The sequence below is a fragment of the Aquarana catesbeiana genome, linkage group LG13 (genome assembly GCF_042186555.1).
Source record: "Aquarana catesbeiana isolate 2022-GZ linkage group LG13, ASM4218655v1, whole genome shotgun sequence".
In the NCBI taxonomy this organism is placed as follows: Eukaryota; Metazoa; Chordata; class Amphibia; order Anura; family Ranidae; genus Aquarana; species Aquarana catesbeiana.
In genome coordinates, this window is record NC_133336.1 from 53,513,301 (window position 1) to 53,526,651 (window position 13,351).

A 13,351-nucleotide genomic window follows, 5' to 3' on the forward strand; every position below is an offset into this window, starting at 1 on the left:
CAGCCAATCACATGGCAGCAACTCAATGCATTTAGGCATCTAGACGCGGTGAAGACGACTTGCTGAAGTTCATACCGAGCATCAGAATGGGGAAGAAAGGGGATTTAGGTGACTTTGAACGTGTCATGGTTGTCGGTGGCAGACGGGCTGGTTTGAGTATTTCAAAAACTGCTGATCTACTGGGATTTTCACACAAAACCATCTCTAGAGTTTACAGAGAGAGGTCTGAAATAGAGAAAATATCCAGTGAGTGGCAGTTGTGTGAATGAAAATGCCTTGTTGATGTCAGAGGAGAATGGGCAGAGATTGATAGAAAGGCAACAGTAACTCAAATAACCACTCGTTACAACCGAGGTATGCAGAATACCATCTCTGAATGCACAACCCAGCGAACCTTGAAGCAGATGGGCTACAGCAGCAGAAGACCACATCCAGTCACACTCCTGTCAGCTAAGAACAGGAAACTGAGGCTACAATCCACACAGGATCACCAAAATTGGACAATAGAAGATTGGAAAAATGTTGCCTGGTCTGATGTGTATCGATTTCAGCTGCAACATTCAGATGGTCGGGGCAGAATTTGGTGTAAACAACATGAAATCATGGATCCACCCTGCCTTGTATCCATGGTTCAGGCTGATGGTGGTGTAAGGCCACTTTCACACTGAGGCGCTTCTAAACTGCCAGTAAAACACTGACAGCTTTTGAAGAGCTTTTCATTCATTTCAATGGAGAGGGGCGTTTTTTTTACCACCCTGCCAGCGCACTGCCCCAGTGTGAAAGCATTCATTGATTTTAATGAAAATAGGTTTTCATGAGCTTTTCAGGTGCTTTTTTTAGCGTGAAAGCGCCCAAACAGCACCTCAGTGTGAAAGGGGCCTTATGGTGGGGGGGATATTATCTTGGCACACTTTGGACCCCTTAGTACCAATTGAGCATGGTTTAAACACCACGGCCTACCTGAGTATTGTTGCTGACCATGTCCATCCCTTTATGACTACAGAGTTCCCATCTTCTGATGGCTCCTTCCAGCAGGATAATGCACCATGTCACAAAGCTCAAATCATCTCACCACTGGTTTCTTGAACATGACAATGAGGTCACTGTACTCCAATGGCCTCCACAGTCACCAGATCTCAGTCCAATAGAGCACTTTTGGGATGTGGTGGAAGGGGAGATTCACATCATGGATGTGCAGCCGACAAATCTGCAGCAACTGCGTGATATCATGTCAATATGGACCAAAATCACTGAGGAATGTTTCCAACACCTTGTTGTATCTATGCCACCCTTGCCCCTCCCCCTGCGCTGCCTTCTGGGAAACACACAGGCCCCTGAAGACAGCGGGACCATTCAGAAAGCACGGCACGACTCGCGCATGCGCAGTAGGAAACAGGCTGTGAAGCTGGAAGGCTTAACTTACTGTTCCCCTTAGTGAAGATGCCGGCGCCTGCACCCGGGGCTGATGCATCCAGCGCCCTGCATGTAGATTAGGGGCGGGTGCATGGATCAGGGGGGCGGCGCCCCGTATAAATGGGCCAATACTGCTGGAACTCCTTCTAAAGGCAAAAGGGGGGCCAATCCGGCACTAGCAAGGTGTACCTAATAAAGTGGCCGGTGAGTGTATTTTTATGACTTCTTCGTGTTATTTTGGGTTGGAGTTCTACTTTAATATCATAGATTTTTATTTTTTTGTGGCATTTTTCTAAGATTCCGGTGACAGGTTCCCTTTAACATGTAAAGCCTGCAGTACCTCTTGGAGGTGTGACAGGTGACAGATGACAGGTGACAGATGACAGGTGAGAGGTGATAGGTGCGCATTGGCTCCCCCCCCCCAATCAGCGGCACGTCCCGCACAATGCAGCATAGACCGAGCATTGCCCTACAGGCGCCGCCCCCTCTCCGCCAGGCCATCCAATCCAATGAATGGAATAATAATAGCAGCCAATGGCAGAGGGGGCAGAGCACGCTATATAAAAGCGCTGGCAGCGTCTTCTCACTCACATCCCTCCAGGTCTGGGAGTTGTTGGTTCTGGAAAGCTGCTAAAGAGACTTTTCTATTTCCTCCAGTAAAACCCATCTGGTGAGTACAGGAGGGGGGAGGAGCAGGGTGCACCCTCCATGTATTAGTCTGCATGGAGGAGGAACCATTTGCAGATTGCATAGAAGCAGCACTAGGAGCTGTGCAGTCATCTGGGATGGGGGAGGGGTACTATGGATGGATGGATGGAGGGTCCCCAGGGACAGCTCATGTCCTTGGGATGTGTCCCTGTCCTGGCTGGGGCGTTGCAGTACAATGGCAGTACATAGTGATGAGGATGGGACTGGTGGAGGAGGGATGTCTGTGCATGGGATGCCTGTGCTCTGCTCTAATGGATTACCTCCAGCAGGGAAGGGGTTAATGGAGTGTGAAGTTTGGCCGGCTCAGTGCTGCCCCCTGCTGCCCTTCTTCTCATGGCAATGCTGCAGCCTCTGGGATGGGGCCAGCTGGGGATGGGATGACTTATTACTGCTGCAGCATCATGTCTCCTAACTGGCCTACTACTGGGGATGGGGTGCCATTAACAGATCATTGATGCGGTTTACTACGCTAGAATGGGCTTATTCAGGTCCTTGCTGATCACCTTCTGAAAATGCTAGTTGTCTGGCTGCCGTGAGTCACTGACCTGGAACAAGCCTGCAGATGGTGAGGTCAAAACCTGCAAAAATTATTTGCAGCAGCCCCCCACTGCCTGGGAACGGCAGTGCAGAAGCGTGGCAGCCAGGCAGTGGGCATTTTCAGAAGGGAAAGCGTGTCTTTTTTTTTTTTTAAGGAGCAGGTTTCCATTCGGATGTGCAGAGACACATACCGGCAATACGGATTTTAGTTTATTGAATGCAGTTTGGGGGAAGGATGGACTAGGTGGGTTCCTAATGTGATCCCGTTTACCAAACTGTTCAGTACCCCATTGAAACGGTCAATGCCCTTTAATTCATCCTTCGTTCGCAGCTTGATGTGACCATACACGTTACGATCTGTGCGGTCTTTTTTCAAGTTATTTTATGTATTGCGTGAAAATATATATTTTGTGTTTTGATTAATGTATAAAATTAAAAAAATTACTGGGGTTTTTTGTGGTGTATGTGGGTTTTTTTTTTTTTTTTTTTTAATAAAATTTAATTTTGTTTTTATGGGCCCTTACATTGTATAACTTTGAAGAATTATTATTCACGATTTATATAGCGCCAACAGTTTACACAGCGCTTTACAATGTAGAGGGGACAACACAATTACAGTACAGTTCAATACAAAAGGTACATGAGATTGTATGGTTGTATTTTAAGTATGTGTGGTAGAAGGCCAACCATAAACTATACAATCCGGTTGTATGATCTCATTTAGATCTGCCATCAACTATGCAAAGGCCTGCCTGTATGTCATGTTAGTTTTTGTACAATCTCTAGAGGCGATTGTACAGCATAGTCACCTTTTTTAAGCTAGCCATATACTACAGTATATAAATCTGCTTGTTCATCCTCCCTCCTTTTTTTTAGATCTACCACCAAGTATGTAGTGCAAGGGCCTACCTGATTTCATACAAATGCACTGAATTGTTTAGGATTATTCTCGGATTCCATAAATTTGTTTAAATCTAAATGAGATCCGATTGTATGGCCGGCTTATTTGCTCTCACCCTATAGGTCATTCAGTTGGGATGTCAGCACTGTCTGCTCAGGGAAGTGCAGAGTAATCGGGTTGCTCCGATGTACAGCACACGACTTCCTCTTGGACATTAATATTGAATGAGTTCTTCCATCTACCTTGACAGCTAATTGGCTTTTGAAATGCTAATTGGAAGTAATTGTGCATCTCGTTCTTGATACTGTAAATTCTAAGCATTCTTTTTAGATGCTATAGCCTTTTGGGCTGTGATGGAACTACAAGTTACAGCATGCCTTTGCAACCTGCAATTTTTTTTCTTTTACCACGGATCAGCAATGGCGGCATACTTTTTATTGACCTTCAAGATATACAAACGTGTAGCAATGGGATTGGCAGGCGGAGTGTACAATGCTGACTTCCTTATTCGGAAGATGTCTAAGTGCAGTAACTTGTATCAGTCAGATAGGAAGGAGGTGTAGTCTATGTCATGGTCTATAAAGTGTGAGATGGTACAGAAGGTGTATGCAGAGCTATGAGTTGTCTACATTAAGATATCATTTTATTTTTTTGCCGGTAGTAACATTGGGATATAACCTTCTGTGACAGTTGGATGATTTTGCAGGGTATTGTTTTTTTATTTTTATTTTTTTTTTTTTCTAACTGATAAATGGTGATAGTGTCCCCCTCATCGCTCAAGGTCCCATTCATTTAAATCGCCCCTGTTCACATCTGAGCGTTTTGTAGCCTGAAGCTCAAAAGTACATGAGCTTCTTAGATTACAGGTGTTTTTGGTGACCTTTTGACCTGCGTGTTAAAAAAAAAAAAAAAACACCATGACTTTCTGCCTGAAAACGAAATGCTCAGGTGTGAATGCAGCCTAAGTGGTTTGAAGTTTCACGAAAAGGGCTTCAATGCTCCAGACCCCCAGGATTGGTACTCGTTCACACCTGAGTATGGTGTTACTTGAAGCTCCTCACACAGAAAAGTGTGAGCTTCTTTTGGGTCAGAGTGTACCCTTCTTTTTTTTTTTTTTTTTTTTTTTTTTTTTTTTTTTTTCCCTGATAGGTTTCAATAAGTGCATCTAAAAAAAGGTGCAAAAATCTATGTTCGCCCTAGTAACTAGTTTTCCATTGGCTTAACATAAAACCCCCCCCCACTAAAGTTTGACACAAATGCAAAAAAATGCCTGTACAAGGAACAAAAACCCACCAAAGATGCTCAGCTCAAGTGTGAATGGGACCTAAGACATGGAGGTAGAGGTGATGCATGCCATATTTCAGAGTGGGTTGCTCCACACTCTGCCACCCTGGGTTGTTCTCCATCCTAGTGGTCTCCAAACTGTGGCCCTTTGCATGCTATTGTCCGCCCCCACTGACCTCCAATGATTGGGCACAATTGACCCCACTGTAGTAGATGTCCTTACATTTTATACCAGAGCTGTCTAAGTTGGGTAATGCTTCTAAGAGGTGGTTGTTGGCTGTTCTATAGCTTTCAACAGGATTTATATTTTCGATGTAATTTGTGACCTTGGAGGAACTCGATGTTGGTAGGACCTGGGCAGACGTTGAGCTTTGCCCATCCACTAAATAAGCTCTGAAACTCGTAATGAGCTCTGTAATCGGGTGCCTGTGTTCTCTGATTTATACCTTTTTAATCTCTAAGAATGCACAAGCCTGTCACGTTGCAGGCAAAAATCGGGTACATTATGACCAATCTTGTATCCTTAAGCTTTTCCTGAAGATCATGGGAGATTTAGTTTGCCAGTAGCCATGTTGTGGCCTAGATTTCCTGTTCCAACATCAGTTTGCTCCAAGGTCACCTTTTTTGAGGTCATGTCCTATATCTGTTAACATTTTGTTCTGTAATTCCTGCAGTAAAGTGCAATCATGCCTTTCGGCAACTCCCACAACAAACTGAAGCTGAAGTATGGCGTGGATGATGAGTTTCCAGACTTGAGTAGCCACAACAACCATATGGCCAAGGTGCTCACCAAAGAGCTGTATGCAAAGCTGAGGGACAAGGCGACACCAAGTGGATTTACTGTGGATGATGTCATTCAGACCGGGGTTGACAACCCAGGTAAAATGCACAGATTGTTTCTCTTTATCCACTTTGCCATCTGTTCTCCCTCATTACTAGAAGTGCTGAGCTGTCAAAGTTACTAAAGACCTTGTGTGGAAGTCCTATAAGATGCAAAGACTACCCGTCTGATGGCTCTGGTATTTTTAGGGCTTGAGATGGGAAGATGATCAATATTTGTAAATCATTAGACTCATGGTTAAGAGACCAGATTGGTCTTCCTGCATTCATTTTCTCTATCAGGGACCTGCAACAGTATTGGCCATCCAAAACAAGACCATACCAGAAGTCTGAAATAAAGGCAACTTGTATGAACGCATCATATGCTAATGCATATGGTCTTTGTATAACAATCTTTCACTACAGTGATTTGATATACGAGTTGGAGTTTAGTAGAGGTCTGAGTTGGTATCGAACATGGAGTTTTTAGTAGAGGGCTGAACACAACTGATCTTTGGCAGACACACTCCAAATCAACTATACGCTGCAGCTAGATTTGGGCACTTCTAGATTTGGACTGACTGTTAATGTAGAACTGTAAGGTTTATTTTTTGCCCTTTGTCCCATTATTGAGATTTACCTTCATTTCCTGCCGCATAGCCAAAACGGGAAGTGAGAGGAAATCTCAGCAAATTATGGGACTTTCTGGAGGACCCCCAGGTCACCAGAACTAGTGTCCCCATTGGAATATCTCTCATATTACTTTTCTGGGGACAACCCAAAATTTGGGATTTTCGTTTACTTTAACCACTTGCCGACCGGGCCATTGCCGAAAGACGGCAACAGCGCAGTCGGCTTATTCTGGGTGGACGTCTGTGGGACGTCATTCCAGAATGTTGCTTCCGCGCGCACCCGGGAACATCACGGTAAATAGCCGCTGATCTCGGCCATTTACCACGTGATCGTTCCATCAAATGATGGAGCGATCACATGTAAACAAACCGGTGTCACGTCATGACGCTGGTTCCTCCCCTCTGTGTACTGATCGGTACAGTGCGAGGGGAGAGGGGGAGAGATGGCGGCAGCTCTGTGGGCTGTATAAGTTTAGTGCCCACAGCACTGCTCAATGTAAATACTCTACAACACTGTGCAATACTCTGCCAATACTTGCCAATACTCTGCAATCAATTTTAACAGAAACAAAGATTTTTTTTTTTTTTTTTATCAAATTTTCAGTCTTTTTTGATTTATAGCGCAAAAAATAAAAAAACCCAGCGGTGATTAAATACCACCAAAAGAAAGCTCTATTTGTGTGAAAGGACAAAAATTTCATATGGGTACAGTGTTGCATGACTAATTGTCATTCAAAATGTGAGAGCACTGAAAGCTGAAAATTGGTCTGGTTAGGAAGGGGGTTTAAGTGCCCAGTGGTCAAGTGGTTAAATGATAATGGGTAAACAAATCAAATAGAGAGGGTGAATCTCCCTAATGGGGACGCTGACCGCAATAAAAACTGACCAGTGTTCTAATCCCTCTCCCCTCTAATCAAAACTTTAGTTTTTAGCCTTTAGTTACTTTAAATACCAGTTGTACCCATTGGGAAGATCTTTGTGGGGACATGGTAGACAGCAGTATGGGTGTTTTTTGTGTATCAACATGGAAACAAGCCAAGCTTGGCTTTCTCATCTGGCGATATGAAGAAGTCAGGAGACTGTACAAGCAAAACCATTCAGTGGGTTATAATAATCTTTACAAAACTCGTCTTTTCCCTTCTCTGCCTTTTTAAGCTGACACAAAAGTGGTAAACCTTAAAAAGAGATATTGTGATCATCTACTATTTTTTTTGGTAAAGGGCATCAAAAAGCACTTCTATTGATAAGGGGAGCAGATTCTAACCTGTACAGTGTTTTTTTTTTTTTTTTTCTCTTAGTGAAGGTAACGTTGCCTGGCCAGTCATTAAGAGGCTTTCCGCAGAGGAGTTCCCAGACCTGCGCAAGCACAACAACCACATGGCTAAAGTCTTAACTTTTGATATGTACAAGAGTTTGGGGAAACAGAATGACTTCCAGTGGCTTCACATTGGATGATGTGATCTAAACTGGGGTAGACAATCCTGGTAAAAGAGCATGCGTGGATTGGAAAGATTAACCGTTCTGTTGCTTGCATAGAGTGGATGAAGCCATCATCGTGACCTGAACGAAAATGAATGAATCTTTAAAACCTATTAAATCTTGTGTGACATGCTGTAGTAAAGGGCAGCTTCTTGCAGACCAGAGAAAGAAGTCGTGTATTGTGACCTCCCACTCCATCCTCATAATGGTGCAAGACTTCTCCATAGAATTCTTTGGGTCTATAACATAAAATTGGTGAAAAACCTTGATTTAGGAGTCACACAAACCAGTTTGTTGTGGGTGTGTGTCCCTCCCTCCCTCCCTATTTCCAATCCAAAAGTTTTTTTCTTTTTTTTTTCTTTTTTTCTATCCAATGCTCCGCTCAAAAGTTTTTCCTCTTATAGTGCCCTTTTCACCCAGTCAAGAAGTGAGGGGCTATCTCCAGCATAATCCAGCAGGGACATGGATGGCAAGAAGTACAACTTTCCTGGGGGAAGCCTAGAGCCCCATCTGCTTAATTTATTTTTATTTTTTTCTTTAAATTTCTGTACCTGTTGCAGATTTTTCTTGCTCCTGTTTGAGGTTATTAGGAACTGAAAAGAAACCATCCCAATTAAACCTCGTACTGTAATAAAGTGCTTTTAACCCTTATCCACGCTAACTACAAATTGTTTGATAGACACCTACTTGCTGAACTCTCCTTTTTTTTTTTTTTTTAAAAGGCTAGTTTCCTATTGTGCTAGCCAAGGTGCTTCAATATTTTCCAAGCCACTGATATTGAAAACCTATTTAGCCAAAGAGTTCTGACTTGTTTCAGGGCATTGACTTGCTAAGTACTGAGGCTGTGGTGATGTCTGGGCAGCTAGTGGTAAATCAGAGGAAAGATGGTCATAGGTCAGATCCTTGCCTAGTTTGATTCTATGAACATTGTCCACTTCATAATGCATTACAAAGGCCAGAGGTGTGCACCAACCTACTGCACCCATACAGCTTTCAATGATATACAGCCCCTGATTGACTGATGTGGGGTACCACTGCTCTACTTGGTTTTTGTAGGTGTCTCCATCTACTATTTGAACATTGGTTCATATCACAAGATGACTTCTGCCACTCTGTGCAAGCTGTGGAGTTAATTGCTGTGCAGTTTATAACTGAATATTAGTCTAACATTTGTTACTTTAGATGGATTAGGCCTACAATATATTGCTTGAACTCTTCAGATGTGAGTTATAACATTTTTAAATATGCTCTCTATGCACTGACAATCTTGTGGCAACTTTAAAGCTTTGGAATGAAAATGCAATTTACACGTAATTGAACAGTCCATGGCTATCTGCTTCCTGTGGTTTTGTTTGTTTTCCTGATTTAGATTGCCCATTCGATTTCAATTTAGTGGAAATCAACCAAATTACTTTTAGCTAACAGTACCATAGCTTCTATTACTTTTCAGTGCTAGGCCCACTCGTTTGCATTTTTTTTTTTTTTTTTTCTTTGTGGCCCACTATGATGCCATTTACCTTGACTCCAGGGTGTGAGGGCTGTTTGTTTGATACGGGCAATTAAAGCATTTGTTCTTGAGGACCTTTTCATTCTAAGGCCTCATGTACACTGCATTTTAAAAACGTGGCAAAACGGACGTTACTATCTGTCAAGTTAAATCGTTCAGGAGAGGTTGTAAAAACATTCCGTGTACATGAAGCCTTGATGCCATATTTTTAAACCTAGCACCCTGTAATAGAAGAGGTATTTTCTCCTCTCCAGCAATCTATGCCTCCTAGCTTCCCTCTGTTCCAACCCTGCAGCCTCCCAATTCAACACTTCAGGAGTGTTGGATGACTGTACAAAAAAGTGGCAATCACACCAACCTATAACTAGCCTTTGTGGTAAGGTGCACATGGAAGGGCAATGCCCATCATAAACTAACAAGATTTCCCAGCACACTTGCCAGCCTGCAAAACAACCAAATTGACCCTGTCTAACCATTTTCGTCAAACTAATCAATTTTTTTTTTTTTCTTTGCACACACTTGCAATTATATGCATAAGCCGCAGGGCCCATGACAAGGCTTCTTTGTAAACTGTAGGAGAGCATATAGCAGTGGATCGATATAAATAAATATAAAAAAAAAAAAAATTATTTATTTATTTTTTTTGGGCAGGTGTGCCTGGAGGGAGCCCACCCCCTCAAAGACTCAGGGTTGCACGTGACGCCAAGCAAGAGCACAATGGCGGTGAAGGTGTCCTGTGCATCCCCACACTAATCAACCAGAAGTACAAAAAAATAAATAAATAAAATGGCAACCAACCTATAACTAGTCTTTGTAAATGGAAGGGCAAAACGCCTCACAATTTACCTGCCAGGCTGAAAATGGTTTGATGTGCGTTGCTCTTCCATGTGCACCTTACTATAAAGGCTGTAGGTTGAATTGGGTATGGGGGGCGCACTGGATGACTATTCTGCCATTATGCTCTTGCTGGGAGTTGCATGCATCCCTGTGCCTTTTAAAGACAGTTGGGCTCCCAGGCACACATGCCTTTTAATCTATCCACTGCTATATGTGCTCCAGCTTGGGAGACTCTTAAAATGGTAAAGCGTTTAACTAAAAAAAAAAAAAGATTCTGTTTCTTAAAGCATGTTGCACAGTGCTTGTGCTGTGTGATTTGGCACCCTGTAATGCCTAGCTATACCCTCCCCTCTGCAAACAGACCAATAATCATGGCTGCTGAGCCCCTGACATTGTGGTCTGTTTGCCCACCTCCGTCATCCGCAGCCTGCTCTGCTCAGCGCCCACTCCTGCTGCTCCCATCTGCCCTTTAATATACCAGTAAATGTGCCTGTGTTGGGTAATATGCTTATCTGTATCTATAACAGCACGGCTCCCAGCGCTCACCTGCCTCTTTTTGGATCTCCTCTTTCCGACTTGGTTCCAGTGGGCGGGGCCGAGCACTCCCGCCAACGTCAGCCGGGGAGGAGAGGGGGAAAGCTGAGTGCCAGGGAGCTGCACTGTTATACATAAGCATATTTTTTACCTAACAGTGCGGCTCCCTGGCACTCAGCTTTCCCTCTCTCCTCCCCGGCTGACGCTGGCGGGAGCGCTCGGCCCCTCCCACTAGAACTGTAAGTCGGAAAGAGGAGACCTGAAGCTGGGAGCCATGCTGTTATAGATACAGATGAGCATATTTTTTTACCTGGCACAGGAACATTTATTGGTTTATTACAGTGCAGATGTGATGGTTTTTATACAAGTGGGTTAACAACCACTTTAAGACCAGTTTGCAGAGGAGCCTTGTTGTGGGCACTGCAGCTTATGCATATATTTGCAAATGTGTGCAAACCAAACCCTCTGTCTTTCAGGTAAGTTGACCGACAGGGTAAATTTGGTGGTTTTGCAAGATGGTTGATAAGTATGCTGGGAAATCTCTTGTTTGCATTGGATGACTGTCCCTGACATCCTCTAACTCGCCTACCTGTGGAGTCCTGGTTTAGGGGTCAGAGGCTGGAACAGTGTGTGTGTGGCGCAGAAGACCATATTGTATGCTCCCAGAAGTGTTGCATGCTGAAGAATCTTAAGGCTAACTCCACTGTCCAGGAAGTAAGGCGGGAGTAATCGAGCAGTGTTTTTTTTTTTTTTTTTTTTTTTTTTTTTTTTTTTTTTTTTTGCAAAAGGAGTACATAATGGTACGTAGGGGAGCTGGAATTTAGAAAAAAAGTGAATTTTGTCTTTAAAGGCTGCAGCTCTAGAAATGAGGCGAGTAGGAGGCCCGGGCCATCGGATATGTGGGTATAAACTCTTCTAATATAGAAAGCTGAAATTTGGCATTAGGATCTGGCAGGGTTGCTTAAAAGGAAACCAAGTCCATGCCCTACAATACTTGGTGACCCAGAAATCGTATACAGATATTGAGTATTAACCTTACTGGCTGCAGTTGTGCATAAAAGTTATGCAACTATTGGACAATCACAGCAAAAAAAATGGATGTGCATAAGCGGAGTGTCTGCAAAGTTTGAGGATCTCCCTATGTGTTGATCGCTCTTTTACCCAACTCCTTGGGTTGTTGACAAGTGTGCCTTCCTGTGACTTAAGACATTCTGTGCTTATTCAGGCCACCCTTATATTCTGACCGTGGGAGCTGTCGCTGGGGATGAAGAGTGCTATGATGTGTTCTGTGATCTGTTTGACCCCATCATTGAAGACCGACATGGTGGTTACAAGCCAGGAGACCAGCACAAGACTGACCTGAAATCTGAACACTTGAAGGTGAGTTTATTAATGTTGCTGCTTATAAGCAGTCTGTAGCAGGCTTTTTTTTATTTATTTTTTTTTTTTCTTTAAATGCAGTTCCAGGATAATGGCTACACATGGCGTGCAAATGTACTGTTTAACCTCCCAATATTTTATAGCTGTTTGGCTAGTTTTATGCATCAGACACTCCTGCCACACTGAGCAGTGAGGTAGATGAATACCTGCTTTAGCTCTGCAGCCTCCAGTGTCCCCTTTCCACTTCAGGCTAGACAGTGAATTAGTATGTCTAAAAGCTCAACTGAAAAACAAAATCCTCTTCCTAGTTATGCGCAGTAGTTATGTGCATTTCGAGTTGGCCTAGATTTCTATTAAGTTTATATTTGAAATTGTACCTATTGGGGGTTATGTGCCTTTTGGCAATTGTGTATGCAATCTCTCTAATAAAACATAGAACTGCAGTAGTTTCCAGTTTCCAGCTATATTGCTATCTTTGACTGTTTAATGGCCAGCACTTTCCTGAAAACATGTAGACGTCCTCATGTTGCAATTGGACCTTGGAGTCCTAATGGCTGAAATTTGATGCGTATCATTAGGTTTTCCTGAACGCAAGTGCATCGCAAGAGAACAAGCACAGCTAGAGATAATCTTGGGGCTCATTACTGAATTTTGCCTTGCCTGTAGCCTTGTTTTAATATCTCCATTCTTGCCGATTACAGTAGCAATACATTCTAGTGTTTCTACATAATGGCAATTATTGTGGGTCTTTCACTTGGGTGCAGTGAGACTATATAATGTAACACAAACTACTAGTACCAAGGATACACTACCAGTAGGTGCCTGCAAATAACCAGCATGAGCAGTGCAAGTATTCCAGCAGTAATTAGTAGAATGTTGTGTGCTGTTGCAAGGCCTGATTTCTAGGTTTCCCTCTTGAGATAAAGAAAAATAAACCCAGGTTGCTTCAATGGCTCTTCTGATCATAGTAAATGTGGCGCTGAAAGTATGGGAGGAAGGGGTATGTGTTAAACCTTCTACCTTCAGATCAGTGGTGGATCTCTCAAGTTCTTAGTCTTGACTTAAATTACTTTTGAAAAGTGAACACCTCTAGATCTACGGTGATGGGGGATGACGTGTGAGGAGTAGGGGAGGAGCTACGCGGTGGGGCGGTGGAGGACAGAGGAGGAGAGCATGGTGAAAATAGCAGCGTGAGGTGAGAGCCGATCGACCTTGCTGGACAGGAGCCCAGAAAACAGGAAGCGGCGACGGCTGACAGCGCTAAGACCCTAGGTATAGGGAGCGAGTGGAACCGGAGCTTAAGCTGGAGACAGCAGCGAC

The 13,351-nt window shown here is 43.5% G+C and overlaps 1 protein-coding gene across 1 annotated transcript in view; it reads left to right on the top strand.

The window, feature by feature from the left end:
- The first annotated feature begins 1,931 nt into the window (after positions 1–1,931).
- The window catches only part of CKB (creatine kinase B), a 28,675-nt gene continuing 17,255 nt past the window's right edge, over positions 1,932–13,351 (top strand). Inside the window, exons 1-3 of the mRNA XM_073609605.1 lie at positions 1,932–2,083; positions 5,518–5,722; positions 11,877–12,031. Of these exons, the coding sequence (XP_073465706.1) occupies positions 5,530–5,722; positions 11,877–12,031 (348 nt within the window). The 5' untranslated portion in view covers positions 1,932–2,083; positions 5,518–5,529. The remainder of the gene's footprint in view (positions 2,084–5,517; positions 5,723–11,876; positions 12,032–13,351) is intronic.